Below are 19,893 nucleotides of genomic sequence, written 5' to 3'. Positions count from 1 at the left end.
TGCCTAGTACATAATAGTTACTAATTTAACAAATAGATTATTAGGTCATAAATAATTCACTTAATAAATAAAGGGCATTTGAATACCAAGGAAATAAGAATGAATATATAGTGCTTCCTCTCACTCTCACATGGTGGCAGCGAAGAGTTGTGGTGCTTTTATTTTTTTACATCTTAAAAGGACAGTTTTAGGGCCTCCCTGGTGGTGCAGCAGGTTGAGCGCAGCGCTGCGAAGCTGTTGCACCCACTTCTCCCCTCAGCAGTGTTATTTCGTCAGTCTGCCTGTTCTGCTCCCTGCTCTATCTCTGGTGAGTCGTCTCACCCTCCCACACCTCTGGCCTGTACCCCAGCTCTTGTATAAAAAATAAATAAATCTTAAAAAAAAAAAAAAGGACAGGGCCTCCCCTGTGGCGCAGCGGTTGAGCGCTGGGTTGTGAAGCTGCCCGCAGCCTCTGCAGCGCCGGTGGTTTGATCCCCGGCTGCCAAGCGAGGGTCCCACATGGCGCGCAGACCTCTCCTGCCGCCCGCTGCTCCCCTCAGCAGTGTACTTCGGTCCTTCTGCCTGCTCTGCTCCCTGCTCTGGCTCTGGTGAATTCTCTCACCCTCCCGCGCTTCTGACTGTACCCAGTGCTTGTATAAATAAATAAATAAATCTTAAAAAAAAAAAAAAAAGGACAGCTTTATTAGGAAAAGGAGAAAGAAAAAGAGAGGCACCTGATAGTCACAGGTGGGTAGGAGAGCAGCACCTCCTGTTTAGCAAAAGGAAAAGTTTTGTGAAAAGAAATGCCTGCACAGTCACAGGCAGACCCATTGAAGACTTATTAGAGTAGATGGTAGCCCCTGAGATTAATTTAGCAATAAGGTGATCTAGACTATGAAAAAGCTAAACATTCAGATCTGGTTACCTGGACAATAGAGAACCATTTTCCCCCCTACTCTTTTGTGTGGTAAAGTACATATTACATAAAATTTGCCATTTTAATCATTTTAAAATATACAGTTCAGTGACACTAATTACATTCATAATGTAATACAATCATCGCCACTACTTCCAAAACTTTTTCATCGCCTGCTCCTCCTCCTCCTCCTGTGATCTACTTTCTGTCTTTATAAATTTGCCTATTCTAGACATTTCATATAAGTGGATTTGTATAGTATTTGTCCTTTGGTTTCTGGCAATTTCACTTAGCACAATATTTCAAGGTTACAGTATGAGACATCTTAAAGCAGAGGAGTGGGCTAGAGACAGTGATAGCTTGCAGAGTTAGAGGTGCCTATAATTTAACACCAGAATGACAATCTCAAACACACACAGACTGACACACACAGACTCAGAGGTCACTTCCTCCAGGAAGCCTTCCTTTCTTGCATCCTGCCCCGGATGGGTTGGTTGCTTGTTTATTGCTTGGACTTGTTACTGCATAGAACTTCTAATACTTTCAGTGACTAAAAGTATTAAAAACCTAAATATCTCTCAAGTGTGCCACCAAATTTTGACCCATATATAGAACTCATATTTGTTAGACTTAGGGCATAGATGTGGATAGGAAACCCATTGGACAGCGCTACCTATTACAGCAACATAGCCGAATGTGGAATGCAATTGCTGGGCAAAAAGAGGATTAGCAGACATCACGTAGGAAGGCAAGTGAAGAATAGTGTGAAAACTATGCGTGCTTTGGAGAGAAGTGCCTCAAGCTGCAGTAGTGCTATGTGGTCATATTGTCATGTGGTGGTATTGCTGGCTTGTTTACTATCACATGTAGCCTTTAATAGTTCATTGCCTGCCAAAAATTCTAGAATTGGAGAGTGTACCCTCTACGCAGAAGATTTGGGAGCCACCAGAACCAGAACACGCTCACATTCAATTTGTGAAAAATCACCTACATGCCAGAGAGAGAGAGAGAACCACAAAGAAAGCTAAAGAGAGAAAGGGAGGGCCAAAAGAGAGCAATAGTGAGAGAAAGTAAGGAAAAATAACTAAATTGCACAAGTGATTCTTATGGTCATTTTACTCAATGAGCTTATGTAAGTTGAGAAACATGCCCCCATATCCTTGTTTCCTGTTGTGATCTTGTTGCATGAGAGTGTTGAGTCTAGGGTTTAAAAATATGTACTTTCATTTAACATGGTTGTGAAAGAGAAACTACTACTTCATCTGGGACTCAAATGTCAGTGCATTCCAAAGTCAGCCACGTTGGACTCACGGGAAGACGTGGTACATTTTTACTACATTTTCTGGCATCATTTTGACCAGACAGTTTTCACCTTCTGGGCTGACTTTAGAACCTAAGTCCTTTGATTCTAGACTCATCGTCACTAGACAATACGATGGAAAAGCTATAGCCTCCTGTGAAGTTTCTTGAATATAATTTGCAGTTCAATGAGATTTTGGGATTGCAAGTAGCAGAAATGAACTAGAGTTAGATCAAGATTTAAAAAATTAAGCATTAATTCAAAGCAACATGGATGGAGCTAGAAAGGGATTTTGCTCAATGAAATAAGTCAGAAAGAAAAAGAAAAATATTGGATGGTTTCACTTATGGTAGGAATGGAACACTTATGGTAGGGAAACTGAACAAAGGATAAAAAAAAGAGACAAAACTAGCAGGCAAACTATAGATCTGAGACTTACAGCAGGGGAGGGGGAAAAACAGGCATCAAAACAGGGGAAGGAAGAGCACCAGGGACTATGGTGATGGGTCACAGGTGATGTGGTGATGGGAGATTTATGGCGACTACACCTAAGGGGAGAAATCAAATATTGTACAAAAATGAACAATGTAAGAAAATAAAATAAAAAATAAATTTAGCGAGTGAAAAATAATTAAGGCATCAGCTGAGGGTATTTATAAAAAAAATGTACTTCTGTATATGTGGGTATGAACATACAAATATCACAGTGAATTTTCTCTAAAAAGCTAGGAGACTTCCCTCTAAGTGTGTTACAGGCTGGATGTGCACTTTGTATTCAGGAGGTCTTTAGATTATGGATTGTGTGATGAGACCCACATGACAACTTGTAGAGAGAGACTACCATGATAAGTGTATCCCAGGGTTGGGGACCCTCTACAGGGGGCTAACTGAAAAAGAAGGAAGAGAAAGCAGAGGGGGAGAGGCCAGGTCTAGTTCTGGGGCTCTCACTCTTGGGGATTTAGAAAATTGATGATTGGGTTCACGGTCAGATACGCGATTTAGTTGGGCTGGATTATCGGTATGTCTTTTTGTAATGCTTCCTAGGTGCATATAACACACGCAGGTCTAGCTGAAGTCCATCTATGCAAAATACAAGGCGCGGGTATGCCTTTGTAATATGACTTTAATATTTCAGCAGTGAAAGGAGGGGAAATTAATGGAGCTGACTTCTTGGTTAACAATGGACCTAGGGATCAGCTGAGGGTCTTGTGCAAATGCAGATTGGGATATAGTAGTTCTGGGTTGATCAGTAACAGTGGATCCAATTGAGGTGTCATTAGTGTCATTTGAGTGAGAATTTATATTCCCAAATCCTCCTCAAGAATCTTTGCTGAGTAGATAATTTGAAAGCTACTGCAGCCTGTTAATCTATAATGTTAATTTATTACAACCCCCTAACACATCCTTTGGATTCAGGCAATTTTTCTTCTTCCTTTAATATGTCTTATGGGTTGAATTGTGCCACCTAAAAAAAAAAAAAAAAGACAGGTTGGAGTCCTGAGACTGAGTCCCAACTTAGAAGTTGTGTGTTCACAGATGTAATCAAATTAGGCTGGATCCTACACAAATATGACTGGTGTTTGCACAAAAAGTGGAAAATTGGACACAGGGCAGATGCCTCATGAAGAAGTAGGCAGATCAAGGTGATGATGCTGTAGACCGCCGGATGCCAGCGATTGCCAGTCAACCTCCAGAAGTCAGATGAGAAGCATGAGATTCCTGCTCACAGCTCACGGAAGCAACCAAGCCTGTGATCTCTTGATCTCTGAAACTGCTTAATTCACAGAGTTTGTGTTTTCTTTTTCTTTTTTTTTTTTTTAACAGCAGCCCTAGCAAACACATACTACACGTCTATATTAAGCAATTCCGTGATCACTTTTGGGTAAGGAACTGGTTTTAGATTCTAAATAGAACTCATATGTAAATAAGACACAGTCCTTGATTTCTATGAACTCATAGATTACTGTGGGAGGAGTGTAAGTGTGCAAGGCATGCCTACACACATACACAAACACATAATAATCTGGACATGTCCAGGGAAGGATCCATTTATTTGGGAGGGACTGAGGAAAATTTCCCAAGGTAGGTAGGGTGTGGACTAGGATTTGAAATGATTGTTCAAATTGTGCAATTCCCTAAAAAAAAAAATCCATTGATATATCTTAATGATTCATTCATATAATTAAAAACTTAATCTCTCAAGTAATACTTAAAATTCAGGATAGTCTTGAAATAGTTTCCCCCTTTTCACCTGCATGCAGCAACATTATTAGAATAATTGCTGACAATATTTAGTTATTGCTGAGCTCCAGGAGCTGAAATTTGGTTATGTTTCAGTTCCAGGTGGGCAACATAATTACCAGTTTTTGTAAAAAATGAATTTTATGTGTTCTCAATCATTTTCATTGCACTCTTAATGGAAGCAAATCACTGGGCTCCAGAAAATTGCTCTGCCAAGGAAATAATTTATGTTGCTTGGAGCTAGAAATCTCAAAACAACAAGTACTATTTGCAGCACATGCAACTCAGAACACCTAAACATTTTCTTTGTTTTATTCTGATGCAGGCTTATAATTCCTAATCTGAAAACATTTTAATAAAGGTCCAAATGAGTCTCTGGTAAAGTTAGATGGAACTCAGACTGTCCCTTTGCTTTTAAAACTGAGATACTAAGCCAGTTTTCTATGCACTTTGGTCCTTGCTATTCTATCAAAGTTATCTACTATCCCTGATCTGTGCTCAGTACAGAAATGGCAGGCTTAATCCAGCAGATCTATTTCATGTTGAGATCCGGCGAGCTCTATTTATTAAAATGTCTGGTTGCCTTGGTGATGGGGCAGGGAGGAGGTTGGTTAGATAAAATCAAAGACATACATGGGGCATACACACACTAAGAATTATTAGTTTTTTATCTCAACTTTGACTTTATCTGGGCACCCTTCTGTTTCACTTGCTAAATCTGGCAAATTTAACAAAACACAAGTGAAATCACACACTGGGGTAGAAAAACATTCATCTGTGTTGTTTTGGAAGGGGTAAGTATAAACAAGGGAGAAAGGGCAAGACAGGAACTGTAGAATTGCTCCTATCCCTATCAAATATAGGGTCTCTAGCCCTATATTTGAAGCTGTGGCCCAGTGCAGTGTGTCTGAGAAGTTCCCCTGGGTTTGCTTTCTTTCATCTGTAAAATGGGTACATGGAGCACTTGCCTCCTCTGGTGGTGAGGCTAAGTGTTAGCACGCAGTTGTGCCGTGCTCTGCAGGGTCACACTGGAGCTTGAGACAAAAGGAAAAATCAGCTGTAATCATCTTGTCTGTTTAAAGTTGTGATATTTTGTTCATCATGGATTTTTTTGGGGGGGGCCAGTTTTGATGTTCTAAAAGGACATTAAAATATTATTTTTCTTATTCCCCTTAAATTCTGACTCTGAGTAAGTAGTTCATGTCTCCCTAATCTTGACCTTGGCACTCAATGAATGTTAAATATTACTCATATTTAAAATGCTATTTGTAAGCTAAGCTTTGGAAAAAAAACCCAAATGCCCAAAAATAGATGACTGGATCAAGAAGATGTGGTACATATATACCATGGAATATTACTCAGCATTCAAAAAAGATAAACACATGCAATTTGCAGCAACATGGATGGCGCTGGAAGGGATCATGCTCAGCGAAATAAGCCAAAAAGAAAAAGAAAAATACCGGATGGTCTCACTCATAGCAGGAATCTAGAAAACTTAAATAAGGGACCAGGAAAACGAATAACTATAAGAAAGTGAAAATCAAAATCAACAAAAAACTACGAACCAGAGACACTTTTAGGGGGGCGGGGGTGGGAGGGGAGGGATTGGGGTCAGAATGGGGGGGCTGCAATTGTATGGGGAATATAAAAATAAAATTTATTATTAAAAAAAAATAAAATGCTATTTGTAGTATTGTTTAAATTTAATACTAATGATAAACATTAATATTAACTCTCTTCTACTGCACTTTCTTGCAATGCCAACGAGTAACAACAAAGACGACTGCTCAGGGCTTTCCGTGTCCCGGGCTCTGTGCTAACCTCTGAAAGGGCAGTTCAGTGGAGTCCTTATAATCCTGTGAGATAGTGACAATTATTAATTCTATTTTATAGGTGTGTGATATTTTAAAACATTTAAACAAAGTTCCCAAGACGACACAGTAAATAAATGGTGGCATCAGGCATTTGAAACTGATTTGATTTTTTTCTGCAGGGCAAGTGACACTTGTTTTCATGCTTCATGCAGGAATTCTTTATCACGGGCGGCCCAACAGAAACCTCCTGCCTGCAATAACCCAGGCAGGCGCTGGGTGTCCTCATTGGCCAATTTTGTAAGTGCTGCAATTCTAGGCCAGCGAAATCTACCCTTTAGGAAAGATTTTCCCTGTCGTGCTCTTCCAGAGCGCTTCCACACATTCTGTGCATTCTTACAGGCCAGTTTAGACTTAACCTGGCAGGTTCTTTTTCTGAAGAAAGGCTCTAGATAGAGCAGGGCCAACCTCTCCATGGTTGGGGAGGGAGTGCCATTTAGGCTCTATGGCACACCATGTGCTAGAGATTCTTCAGCATCTGTTATTACTGTACCTGGGCAGAGGCCTAGTGAATAGGTTGGCAGGTGTCCTGCATCCATAGGGCATGATCTGTAATGATTTTGTTTGTTGTTCCTTTTTAATTTTTTTCCCAGGATGCCCTCAATGTCTTGTATTAATATCCCACCCCACCCTCCCACCCCCGCTGATAAATGACAAAACTTGGCAGGCAGAACTATTTTACAAATTTAACTGGATGTCCTGTATTTTCATTTGCTAAACCTGACCACCCTAATGGCTGATTTGTTTGCATTCTTATGTACATAAAAAAACGCAGGTACCAGGCTTTGAGCCAGTAACAAAGCCAAGTGCAGGATGAAACGAGGGAGCAGCTGGAGCACCCAATTTAAGGAGGCCCTTGCTCTCAGTTTCTCCCAGTACACCTGGCTCTAGTCCTGGCCTGGCCTTGCAGAAGAACTCATGGAAAGGTAAGGGAAACACCTTAATTGGCTCCATTCTTTGGGTTAAACCTTGGTGCAACCTCCCTTCACTGGTGGACTCCTGAGTGGCACAAATTCTTACTTTACAAAGGCCCTGTTTTGTGCATTTGTAAATTGCAATCTAGGCTTAGGTACCTTCTAGATAGTAATTTGGGCAAACTGCTTCATCTTCTAGAGTTTTTGTTTGACATTAATAATTGCAAACTTGCTGTGAAGATTAAATAAGAAAAAGTATTCCATGTGTCGGGACATAATGATAATCATGACAGTGTCGTGCTATTCCAATAGGGTTGTTGTTTCAGTAGCAAAACAAAGGCTTGTGCTCAAGGCCTCAGTAACTCAGCTGACAAGATCTCCCTCAGCACTCAGGGTCATTTACCACCTCTTTTCCCAGAAAAATAATATTTTTGTATCACCTGCTGGAAAGTAGATATTGTACTCAGCTGTTTACATGCATTATCTTGTTCAGCCCAAATACCCCACTCTTGTGTGATATGTACTAGAAAGAAAACTGAGGTTCAGAAGTTAGAAAACTTATGTTAGTTCATATAACCAGTGAGTGTTGAGGTTGGGACAGGTTCCCAGCCAGGCAGGCTGTCTCCAGGTCTTCCTGACTTCAAAGCCCACACATTTAACCACTGCTTTATAAACATGGTGCTGTCTGCTCAGAAACCCACTATCAACTCCCAGAAAGGTTTCTTCCATGGTAATTGAAGGGCGCTGAGAAATGCCCTTCCCAGTCTTGGGCTGTCAGTATCCCTTATGTGATCTTTCTCACTCTGGCTTCCCAATCTTTGATCTCCTTAAAGAATCGTTTTATTCTGAAAATGAGAGGATGACATAAAAACTGACTTTCCTGGAGGTGTTTGTGTTGGGAGGGAGCAAAGGTGGGGGTTGCAAAGCTAGTCTAATTTGCTACAACATGAATCTGAGTGCATTCCTCAAATGCCTTTGCTCTTTTCTTCCTACCTTCATGCAAAGGTACTTCCAGCCCAGTTGGCTGTTAACTGGCTCTTCATCAGGAATATCGTCAAGCTGTGCAAATCAGAGGTGTCTGAATTGTACATCTTGAAAACCCCCAAACTGCAGGTTACCCTGGACAGTCCTTTTTCCTGATTATTTTCATCACATTGATGAGCTTTCCACCTCTCCCACTGTCCCTTCCTCTTTCTCCTCTCAAGTCAACTCACTTGTTTGCTCTTTCCCTCACTTTTTCATTTTCTTTAGTTTCTATTTCAGAGAGGCGTCTGGTGAGCAATTGCTTTTTTATATAGTGCTTGAGATATGAATTTTAGCTTTACAACTTTGCATGGTCATGTAATTGAGTCTCAGAAAGGCCATATAACCTTTCCAAGCCTCCCTCTTCATATCCTGGGTGAGGATAAGAGCACCTTTGTCAAACACTTTTAGGAAGGAAGGATTAAATGAAGTCATGTATGATACCACTTAGCCTATTGTTGGAATATAATGACAGGCCAAAAATGTTAACTTACTTTCTTATTACTGACATTTCTTTAATCCTGGCATATTCTGTCTTCTCATTCTTTTAGTTTTTAAAACGCTAACCTCACTGCTCCAGGGCCTTGGCAAAGACAATACCAGTCTTTTAGCTTCTTTTGGCTTTATTGGATCATCTCCCACTAATATCCAAGTCTAGGCTTACAATTTACTGCCCCAAAGGGCCCCATGGTGTGTCACCACTGTAAGGGTTATCTACACCCCCTTTGTTCTCTTACTGTTCTTTCTTTTATTGAGGTAGCATTGGTTTACAGTGTTGTTTGTGTTTTAGAGGTTTAGGGTCTCCCCCTTCAGTCTCACCACTTTTAACTTTCATAAAGTAATCATCATTTTCAATTATTCCTAGCATTTAGCTCTGACTTTCCTTATTGGATGACGAGCTTTAGGAAAACACTGTATCCTCACTGACTAGGACAGAGATTGACTGTCCTAAGGGTGGTGTCCTGATATTTGTTGGATATATAGTTTTCAAATCACATACAATTGGTTCCCCTACCTTACAAAAACAATAATCTCTTTTTATTTCTCCCCTCCTCCCTCCAAAACTGAGAATTCTCTGCTTCCACATTGGAAAGAAGCACTGATAAAGTTGATAGAAAACCTTTTCCTAAATAAGTCATCCATGGGGTCACTTTGAAGAGAACAACTGTATGGGGCCATCTCATGCTTTGCAGTATATTTAATATCCCTGGTCCATAAATGCCAAATCATTGGGAGATTTCAAAACACAGCAACACATTTGCAAATGCCCATAGGGAGTGGTACAGCCCGAGTTGAAAATTACAGGCCTTTAAAACCTTGGCCACTTCATAAATGTTACAAGCATCCAAGAAGAGATAATTATCTAACATTTAGAAGTTAGGTCAACTCCCTTCCCCCTTCTGGGGTAAATGGGGTGAACATATTGGTGTGTGTATTAAGAATTACATCCATATCTTCAAAACAGAGCTTGGCACATGTTTCTTCTTTTGTAGGGGAGATAGACTCTTTTGATATATCATCCAAAATAAAGAGGATGGGAATGTTATAAGGATTTTCTGGCATTGGGCTCAGACTCTAACAGGAGATTAATCTCAGATGCACTATTTCCAAAAACAATCAAGAGCAAAGCTCATAAGCACATGTATCTGATGGTGCTGAAATTGAAGCAGTTTCTGCAAGGCCATGGTCATACAGCACATAAACTTCATATTGTCATACTGGTCAAAGCAACCAGAAATGGGGGAGAATCAATAGGTATTTTCAGTGCTGCGAATCAATATTTAGTTCATTACGGTTATCTGTGATTGTAACAAGTATATTCACCAATGGGAGAAACATTTTATTGACTAGAAAACAATTTAAGAAATGCACTTGGTTCACCGAAGAGCTCACATAGCAATAAATAATGCAGTCTAGTGAGCAGTCACCAAAGACCAGGCAGTACCTTTGATAAGAATTATCTTGGTTTGGAGTTGGGCTGCAGCCTGACTTTGCCTTTCTGCCACTGGTAAATGAAAGAAAATTAGGTCCATTATGTTTATGATAGAATGAGCAAGGAAAGCTGACCTTAGCAAATATTCAATTTTCACTAACACATTACCAAAAAATCCTGTTTGCTACCCTTCCTATAGAGAAATTATTAATGGAATAGAGTGGTTGTAATTTAGGATTTTGGAGTTTGACAAGCCAGGATCCTGCTTTCCTCCTAATGGTTCTGTGACTTTTGGCAAATTATCAAAACTTTTCATTCTCAGATTAAAAAATTGAAAATTCTCACAGTAAAAAATTAAAAGAGGGGCTTCCTGGTGGCTCAGGAGTTTGAGCGCAGCGCTGTGAAGCTGTCTGCAGCCTCTGTAGTGCCGATTCAATCCCCGCCAGCCTCGGAGCAACCCACATGGCTAGCAGACCTCTCCTGTCTCTCCACTGCTCCCCTCAGCGGTGTATTTCATCAGTCTGCTTATTCTGTTCCTCGCTCTATCTCTGGTGAGTCCTCTCACCCTCCCACACATCTGGCTTGTACCCCGGTTCTTGTATAAATAAAAAATAAATCTTTAAAAAAAAATTAAAAGAAATTCCTATTGTTATAGGAAAAAAAATCCGAACAAACAACACATTAACAATTGTATATCTCAGAACGTTAGGCTCACAGGGCACGATTCTACTTTTATGTTATATATTTGCTTAGTGTCTGAATTTAAACATTTTTATCATGAGAATATGATATTTTATAATAAGAAACACAGCAATATATGTTGAAAAATTTACCTCTGTCACTTGTTTTTAATTACATACCAATAATGTGGTGAAAGAGGTTTTTTTTTAAAATGGGAAATATACAGCAGGCAGCTGTGGTTTTACTTCTATACTTTCTTTTCCCACCTGAGCTCCAAGTTCTGTTTGTTCGTTCAAGATGCAGGTACAATTCTGAACAAGAATTTCTTGAACGGGAAAAGGTAATTGTCATGTAAGACACTGGTGCAGAAAATTTAGGTCTCTCTACATTTCACTTCCTCATTGTGCTGTCCTGTACATAAAAAGATGCCAGATAAAATTTTTTTGAATCTAAAGGACCTATAAACATATTTTAAGACAAGGAAGCCTAAAAATTCACATCAGTCATCCTCAGTGAAGCAATAAACTACCATATTTCAACAACTCTACAACAACTTTATTGTAAGGCACAGCATTATATTAGGTGTGACTAAAAGAAAAAAAAAAACCACTGCCAGTTCAATTAGACCATGCTATCAATGGAAAGATTCACCCTGGTTTTATAGACATAAATATGAAAAAATGTGCCTCTTGGAATCAATAAACTATGGCAGTACTATAACTGAAAATCCACAATTTGTTCCAACATGATTACTTGAATTAGAGGACTTTAAGCTGTGTGACCCCTGGATATAAGTGGAAGAATACATCAACACTTTCAGTAGCACACCTTGAGTTTATTGACCTATGTAAAAAAATAATAGGTCTTGAAAAGTCAGAACAGTAAAAGAATATGAAAAAGGATATTTCTGTTTCTAGAAGGCTATACAAATATGCAAAAAGGAATAAGTTATTATTTCTCGCATGTCTTTTTGTTTTCCAAATTTTCCCCCTAACTTCATTTTAATGATACAAATGACTAAGGACCAGTTTAACAAATCATCTTTATATATATATATATATATATATATATATATATATATATGAAACATGCTTTGGAATATAGATAGAAAATGTTCCAAAAAAGTTGTTCAGAAACTTCTCTATACACAATATGAACAAGAATCCTGTATAAAAGGGGGGGGAAGGAGGAGAAGCACCTTTTATGGAATTTTGAAATTAAGATGACAAAAAAAAATGATCAATCTTGAATATGGAAACATGTGCTTGAACAAAAAAACCTCTATAATAAACCATAGCTAATTACTTCTTGCAAGGAAAGTATGAGGTAGTTTTAGCCTCATAATGAATCTACTGCAGCTTGGAGGGTTTTTTTTAGATGACTAATTATATTTTGTCACTTGGTATCTATAGAATCCAGATAATATGCTAACTTTTCTAATGTTCACCATTTTAAGGCACGCAATTCATGTAAAATGATGTGGGTTTTTTCTTTTCTTGTTTTTGTTTTGGATTCTTTCTGTATCACCTTAAAATACTTTTTAAACTCTTGATTATAAAAACGTTCCATATCAAATCTGCCATTGCAAATGACTGCCAAAGTGGAGAGTTATCAGCCTGAACAATAGCTCATCATGCCATTGGTGTAGAAAGTAAAAGGAGCTTAGTGATATGGTACCTTAGAAAATTCTCCAAGTATTGTCTGTCAATTATTCTGTGGACTGCTTCATTTCCCCATTTTGCTACCACAACATTTATATTACAAGATGCTACAGCAGTAAGTCTTTCTGAAACCCATTTTATGGTGCTTATGAAAATCATCACTCTTTATAACATCCTAAAAAAAATTTACACTCATTCAGAACTTCATGAAAATCCAGCTTGTCTTCAAGTAATTTTCCAATACTGTCTAAATTGTTCATATCCGTAGAAAAAGCATGTTATTTTTTTGCCAGCTCACAAATTCAAACTTTCTGATGGTGAGCAATGACTAAGGAGCTCTTCTCATCATTCCAAACTGTGCTCTGAAATTTCCCATGTCCTTCCTTCCTATGGGAGACCCTGAACATACTTTATGCTGTTTTGAGCTTTGCCTTCAACAACTTTTATTCCTCAAAAAGTGCTTGTTTGATAAAGGCTGAATCCTTTCTTGGCAATGGTTCAAGGAGTGGAACGACCTTGCTTTGTTAGGTTAGCGCCTAGAGTTTGAAAGGCTAGTTGTTCAGGGGCTTCCTGTGGCTTGGTATGAGATTCACTTCCAGGGCAAAGTGAGTCATGTCTTCAACCTTGGACGCCTTTAGGTCTCCTAGGCCAACAGCCTTCTGGGAAGATGAACACATTTTGCAAGGCACACCAGTGTGAGAACGCAGTGCTTGGTCAAGAGGTCCAACTGCAGTTCAGACTAACGTTCCAGGCTTTGAATCTTCGTGCCAGAAGAGCCTCTGCTCGCCACTCTCCAGGCTGTCCTCCAGCGGGTTTCCCTCTGTGCCATCCAGTTGACTGGCCTCTGTGTACTGTCTAGTAAAGGAAACCAGAAAATTTACTACTTGTGGTCATTGTGTTCCCAGAGTACAAACATTATTTCACTCAAAGAAGTTAGTAGAAAGCACTGTTAAGGAAATGATCCAAAATTGGAAATAAGGCAAAGGATGACTGCATGTTCTTTCAGTCACAACTGGAGGATTGTCGAGCAGCCCATGCAAGGAGTATTTAATTCTCAAGAGAGACATTCCTTTGTCTGACTTACATGTACATTGCTTAGGCCTCTGACTGTGTAAAGTTACATATTAATTTATTGGATTTTGCCTGGAAAAATATAAATAACTTTTGCCTAGTAAAAATGATTATGGTAATAGTTCTATTACCTGATAGGACATTAACTGGTTTTGATATCTAATTTAGTAATCTTATTCCAACAGTCCTCTTCCAGTGTGTTGAATTCAGTCTCGAATCCTCTTGGAACCAGTTTTACCATTCCATCAGTTATCTTAATGAGTTAAATAAATCTTTGACACATGACCATTTTTGCTTTGTGAGAAGTCATATTTTCAAGTGTTTTGAGTTTTAAATATTCTTCAAATTAAGAAAATAAACTAAATGTTTTCTTCAGTATCAAGGTATTATGTTTAGGAGGGAGGGGATTCATGCACATATTTTACATCCCTAGGGCACATGGGTTAAGTATAAATTGGAAACAGCATCACATATAAAAATTATAGACATATTTAGAGGGTCTATCCAAATGATAGCATCCTAATTACAAACCATTCCAGGAAGCAAAACCTCTCTCTTGAAATAGATGGTTAACATCAGTTAGATAGTTAGTAGATTTGTTTTTATTTCAAATTTCAATGTCTTTTAGTAAAGGTGATTAAAAAGTCATTTGGAAGATCTTTGGAAATAAATACTATGTGAAATCAGATAGTGTTTTCATCTAATATAAAAACAGATTTAAAAAGTCAGATTTCCATTGGTCGGAGCAAGCAAAACTCTGCTATGCAAAAAGCAAAACACAAATTCGAGGGACTGTACTTACTACAGCTGGCTACACTTAGTAAAAGAGAATTTAAAACTGATCTCATTTCTGGAGACACAACCATTCTCCTGGACAGAAGCCCTTGGTTTTGCCTAGTAGTGGGTAAAGTTAGATAAGGAAAAGGATGGGAAATGGAAAACAGGAAGTGAAAGAAAAAATAGTTATTAGAAAACATAGTTTGCAGCAGTGGAGCCAAAGAATGTGACAATATTATACAGTAGGTAGCATTTGAAAAGTCAACATTTCTAACTTTGGAAAGTTTATACTGCTGACAATTATACCACATCAGACAATAAAAGTTTCATTGATAAATATTTGCATCTTTCTGTAATATTACAACCTGGACACTGTGGGTAAAGATCTCTAACTAATCTTGTACATCATGTATTTAAAAAAATGAAGCTTTTGCAAAACATTTAAATAGTTTAACTTAGGAGGCTATTTAAAGTTTTTCATTTTTATTGTGAAACCCGATTTCTCTATTATTTGAAAAATTATGTTTTGATTAAAAATAAACATGCAATTTTAGAGCAAATTTCTAAAATTTTATAGATGATTGTTATCATGGATCTAGTTAAATTGATTAGAGCATGTCTTAATGAAAAATACTAGATAAGGAAATGAGTGGAAATAAGCACATAGCCTATAACTCCATGAATGGTAGGCTAAACCGGCAAATCTTTCTGGAAAGAAAGAGATTAGAAAGTATGTTTCTCAATTTAGTCTGTTCATTCTACTTATTAGAATGTATTCAAAGGAAATAATCTAGAATTCAGACAATATTTTGCACAAAGATGTTAATAGCAGCTTAATAGTAGCATTATTTGAAATAAAAAAGAGAGAAAGTCAAATTAAAAATACGGAGAACTTAAAAAGTGTGGTATATTTACTGAGCGAAATTGATATTTCTGTTGGTCACACAAAATAAGATTTAGGGAGTTTTTAAAAAAGTATAGGAACATGTTTTTGTTAAGACATTAAGTAAAAAAGCAGATATAGAATTTCATATGCAATGAAAGATGTAAAATTTTATGTACTATATTATTATGATAATTTTAAAACTGAATACAGAAAAACGTGGGAAATGTGCCAAATGCTAATAGTTGCTATGTCTATATGGTAGAATTATGGGTAAATTATTTCCTACTTATTTGTCCCTTTATTATTGTCCTAATTTTCCACAGTAAACTCAGAGCATGTGTGTGTGTTTTTTAACACCCACACACCCACACCCACACACACAACCACACACACAGAGACAATAGGGAACTTTAAATAGTTTCTAATTTACTGTACTTTATGCTGCTCCAACATCAGGCTCCCTATCAAGCCATCTTGGGCTGGCTGAAATAGATGGGCAGACTTGGTAAAAACTGATTTTTCCCTAAAAATGTTTAGCACTTCCTGAGTCTAATGAAATGGTGTTAAGGATATTAGCACTGTCTTATGCATTCAATGTTTTCTATCATTTCTGAAGCAACCAAAAGGAAAGTAAAAATAAACAACATGAAAACTATTTGCAAATATATTATACAAAATGACTTGAACTGAATTGGAAAAGCTCAGACCAAACTGTGGGCCAAAGTCATTTTAGATCTTGCTCCTAACTCATTTGCAAGCATTATTTACAAAAGTCTGAGCTATCTGACATCCTCTGAGGCATATTTTCACTAAAATTCTATTTTGAGCACACCCTTTGTTGAGTTGAGACAATTGGCCTAATATTTCAAGCCAAGAAAAACTCCTACTGAACTTGGAGAAGAAAAATAAGGCTTTGGGAGTTGAATATTTTTAATCTGCTTATAACACTGAGAGTTTTAATAAGAAACTAACCTTTCAAATTCACTTGTATAGACACCTTTATAAATCATAGTCTGTGTAAGTCTCCCATACCTGAAGAAAGCTGACTTAAAGAAAGCAAAATTAAAAATTTCTAAAAACAAACAGAAAATGTTCCATTTCTTGCCAGCATTGCATGGATTATACTCTGAGAGAAAGTGATAAGGGAGAAAGGACCTCTTCAAACCTAATGCTTCCTGTCTACCTAAGAATTTAAAACATGTCATTCAAAATTTGCAATCTTTTTAAAAATCAGATTTTAACAAATTGTTTCTATATATTGTCTCTGAATGTTGACAAAGAATTGCTTTCATAGTCACGCGGGACAGCTGGCTGTGTCTGTTGCTTCTTAATGAACATGGGGTCAGACACAAAAAGGCAGCAAATGTTTGAAATCAAGCCCACCAAATGTCATGAGGATTCTTGGTATGAACAGTCATTTCTGGAGTAGAAATATTTTTCTCCCAAGGTTCCAGAAGAATCTTAAATGGATATAATAATAATAATAATAATAATAATACAGTGCTGCAATTAAAACCTGTCAGACACAGGTTTATGCACAGAATTTAATGCACATAACAACAGTGTCAAATTTGAATGCACTAGATTGGGAGTCAACAAATTTCTCTTAAAGGCTCAGATATTTTTGGCTTTGATATAGTCTCTGTTGCAACTACTTAGCTCTGCCCATACAGTACAAACCAGTCATAGATAATACGTAAATGAATGAGGATGACTGTTTCCCAATAAATCTTTATTTACAAAAACAGGTGGCAGCTGGTTTTGGCACAGAGGTTGTAATTTGCTAATCCTTGAGCTAGATTACTTAGCATTCATAAAATGAAATAGGCTCCCTAAGTTCCTTTCACGAGGAGCACACTGTTAGAATTTTTGAGCATTGCTTCCTTACCTGCCTGGAGAGGGCAAAGGATTACAGATGTTGCCATAGCAGCTGGTATAAGAGGAATGTGCTGGGGTTTCATACTCAGACAGTCCCACAGTTATTTGTGTTCTCCAGTTCCCAGAAGCATTTGTAGAAGACACTAGAAATAAAAACAGAAAAAGAGATTAAATTAGTGGGAATATTGAAAGTAAAATTTGTTTAGGCTGTTGAATGTACTTTATAATCAGCTGTGAGCAGAACAGAGATTAAGAACTGATGTCTATAATCAACATAGTTCCTCACTTACTGGCATGTGACCTGGGCAAATAATTTATCCTCAGTTTCTTCATCTGTAAAGTGGGGATGATAATATACATGTATTTCATATAAGGCTTAAATAAGGTAATGTATGAAAATATGTAGTATAGAGTGAGCACTTGATAAATAGCCATTAAGGTTACAATTAAAAGAATAAAGTTATTTCAAAAACATGCTATAAAAATAACCCAAAAGACAAGACATAAAAAGAATTCTGATACATTAAGAGAATCTTCCCATTTAGGCTATGGGTGCTGGGTGTGTAAAGCTTTAGTTATAAGGGTGAGGTGCAAACCTGAGTTTCTTTTTCTTTTTTTTTTTTTTTTTGGCATATAAGGCCTTTATTATGTTATGTTTTTTCTGTCTCCATTTTACTAAAATTTTTTTTATATGATTTTTTTAAATTTTTATATTCCCCATACAATTGTGACTCCTTATTTTGACCTTAATCCCTCCCCTCCCTGCGTACCACCCCCCATAGAGTGTCTCTGGTTCATAGTTGTTTGTTGATTTTGATTTTCACTTTCTTATAGTTATTCATTTTCCTGGTCCCTTATTTAAGTTTTCTAGATTCCTGCTATGAGTGAGACCATCCGGTATTTTTCTTTTTCTTTCTGGCTTATTTTGCTGAGCATGATCCCTTCCAGCGCCATCCATGTTGCTGCAAATTGCATGCAAACCTGAGTTTCTTAGAGGCCTTTGGAGGAAAAGCATTCCCTGAGTAGACTTGATTGTTTCTTAGCCAAAGGCAATGTTGGCCACGAGCAGGGTTAAGGGCTATTTTTTTTTTTTTTTAAATGTTAGGGGCAGGGAAGGCAACTGATACGGGAAGGATTTCATAAAAAAAGAGATTTAGTTTTACTGAGGGACTAAACCAGAACAAGACCAGGGCATAATTTTGGAGCAAAGCCCAACAAATACTTCTTTGTTGGGCATTTGTTGTTCTTTTGATAAAACCAGTCCGCTTAAGGGGCAAAGGGCGATGGAGATGGACTATGTGGAGGGTTATAGGGGCACTGGTGGTGGGTGTGGGATAGCTCTATACATTTGGAGAGGTGAGAACCTATACCTCTAAATCATCTGCAGTGTTATAAATCCATGTTACCTCAATAAAAATAATAAAAACAAAAAGAGACAGTCCTATTCCATGTCTCAATGCACTCAGTGAATACAATGCTGCATTCCGGTCAACCAAGACACAAAGCCAGCATTTCTTATGAACCCCTCAGCTCTCTTCCATTCCTTGTTCCAAGCAAGCGGGCAAGGTGTGTTCTTTCTCACACCTGCAAAGCACGTATGATAAGTGTGAGACAAACACATTTCAAAACTCATCTGGTTGCTATGGGTTTTGACTCAAAGATGTCATATCTTCACTTTGAGCTGCCAAGGTTGTTTCAAAACTCCAAGAAGTAGGCTTTGAGCTTTGGTGGTTAAGATGTCAGGGCTGAGATGAAATTCTCAACTCTACCATTTATTAGCTTTGAAGCTAGGACAGCATCATATATTGATTAATTTTAAAAATTGTATTTTTTTATTGACTATGGGTATACAACACCGCACATGATTCATAGACACAGGTTTGCAACTCTTCAGATGTATGTCATCACACCATACCTACCAACAAGGCAATAGGCATGTCATTTAAACTCTCTAAGCCATAGTTGCCTCAGTGGCAAAATTAGGATAATAATAATCAACAACAACAGCACTCACCATAGAGAACTGCCGCATATAATAAGTGGAATAGTGCCTATAAAGGGTTGAGCAGGATACAACCACAGAGTAACTTGCCGATAAATGGCTGTTATCATTACGACTAAATCTGAGTCACCAAGCCAGACTTTAGGTGGCTGGAAAGGACTACAAAACTCCTGACTAATTTGGCAAATACTTGGAAATGAATCTCTCCATAAGAATGATGTGTGTCTTGTAATCTATCTTTGTAGTAACAAAATATAGAAAAGAATGACCAAAATACCACTGTGGAATTCTGGGAGGACAGATTTCATCCTTCTTATTACTTAAAAAGAGATGTATTTGGTCTGTGAGGTCAAATCCTCCCGGACCCTCAGGGAACATCAATTCCATTCTCACCTTTGCCCCAGATGCTGAACCAAGTGCCAGGGAATGTTCAGGTTTTCCGAGTTACACCTGCTTGTCCAAAGCCTTTCTGTTTAAAGAGACACATAAGCCCTGTGCCCCGATGACCATTCACATGTCTCTGCCCCCTTGTCTGGTTCTTTTTTTTTTTTCATCACACCCTGCCCAGGTTTGGTTTCTGAAAGCTTCTCATGCAATGCCTTGGAGTTTGGGGGAAAGGTGTGTTCTAGATCAGAGCCATAAATAACAAAAAATAATTACAGGAGTCTTTTCATATGTTAGATGTGGTAACAGAATGGGAAAGCCCTTGCGGAAGTCCAAAGTCTGCACAAACAGAAGAGAACTTCAACCCAAATAGAAA

The 19,893-nt window shown here is 37.9% G+C and overlaps 1 protein-coding gene across 1 annotated transcript in view; it reads right to left on the bottom strand.

The window, feature by feature from the left end:
- Nucleotides 1–12,248: 12,248 nt before the first annotated feature.
- FRMD4B (FERM domain containing 4B) overlaps nt 12,249–19,893 on the bottom strand; it is a 179,373-nt gene continuing 171,728 nt past the window's right edge. The window contains exons 20-21 of the mRNA XM_054691932.1: nt 17,142–17,274; nt 12,249–13,374 (exon numbers count right to left, since the gene is read on the bottom strand). Of these exons, the coding sequence (XP_054547907.1) occupies nt 13,254–13,374; nt 17,142–17,274 (254 nt within the window). The 3' untranslated portion in view covers nt 12,249–13,253. The remainder of the gene's footprint in view (nt 13,375–17,141; nt 17,275–19,893) is intronic.

This window comes from Talpa occidentalis, unplaced genomic scaffold (genome assembly GCF_014898055.3).
Source record: "Talpa occidentalis isolate TD23 unplaced genomic scaffold, MPIMG_talOcc4v2.1 talOcc4.10, whole genome shotgun sequence".
Classification (NCBI taxonomy): Eukaryota; Metazoa; Chordata; class Mammalia; order Eulipotyphla; family Talpidae; genus Talpa; species Talpa occidentalis.
Note: the sequence above shows the minus strand (reverse complement) of the source record. Positions and strands in the feature narration are given on the sequence as shown.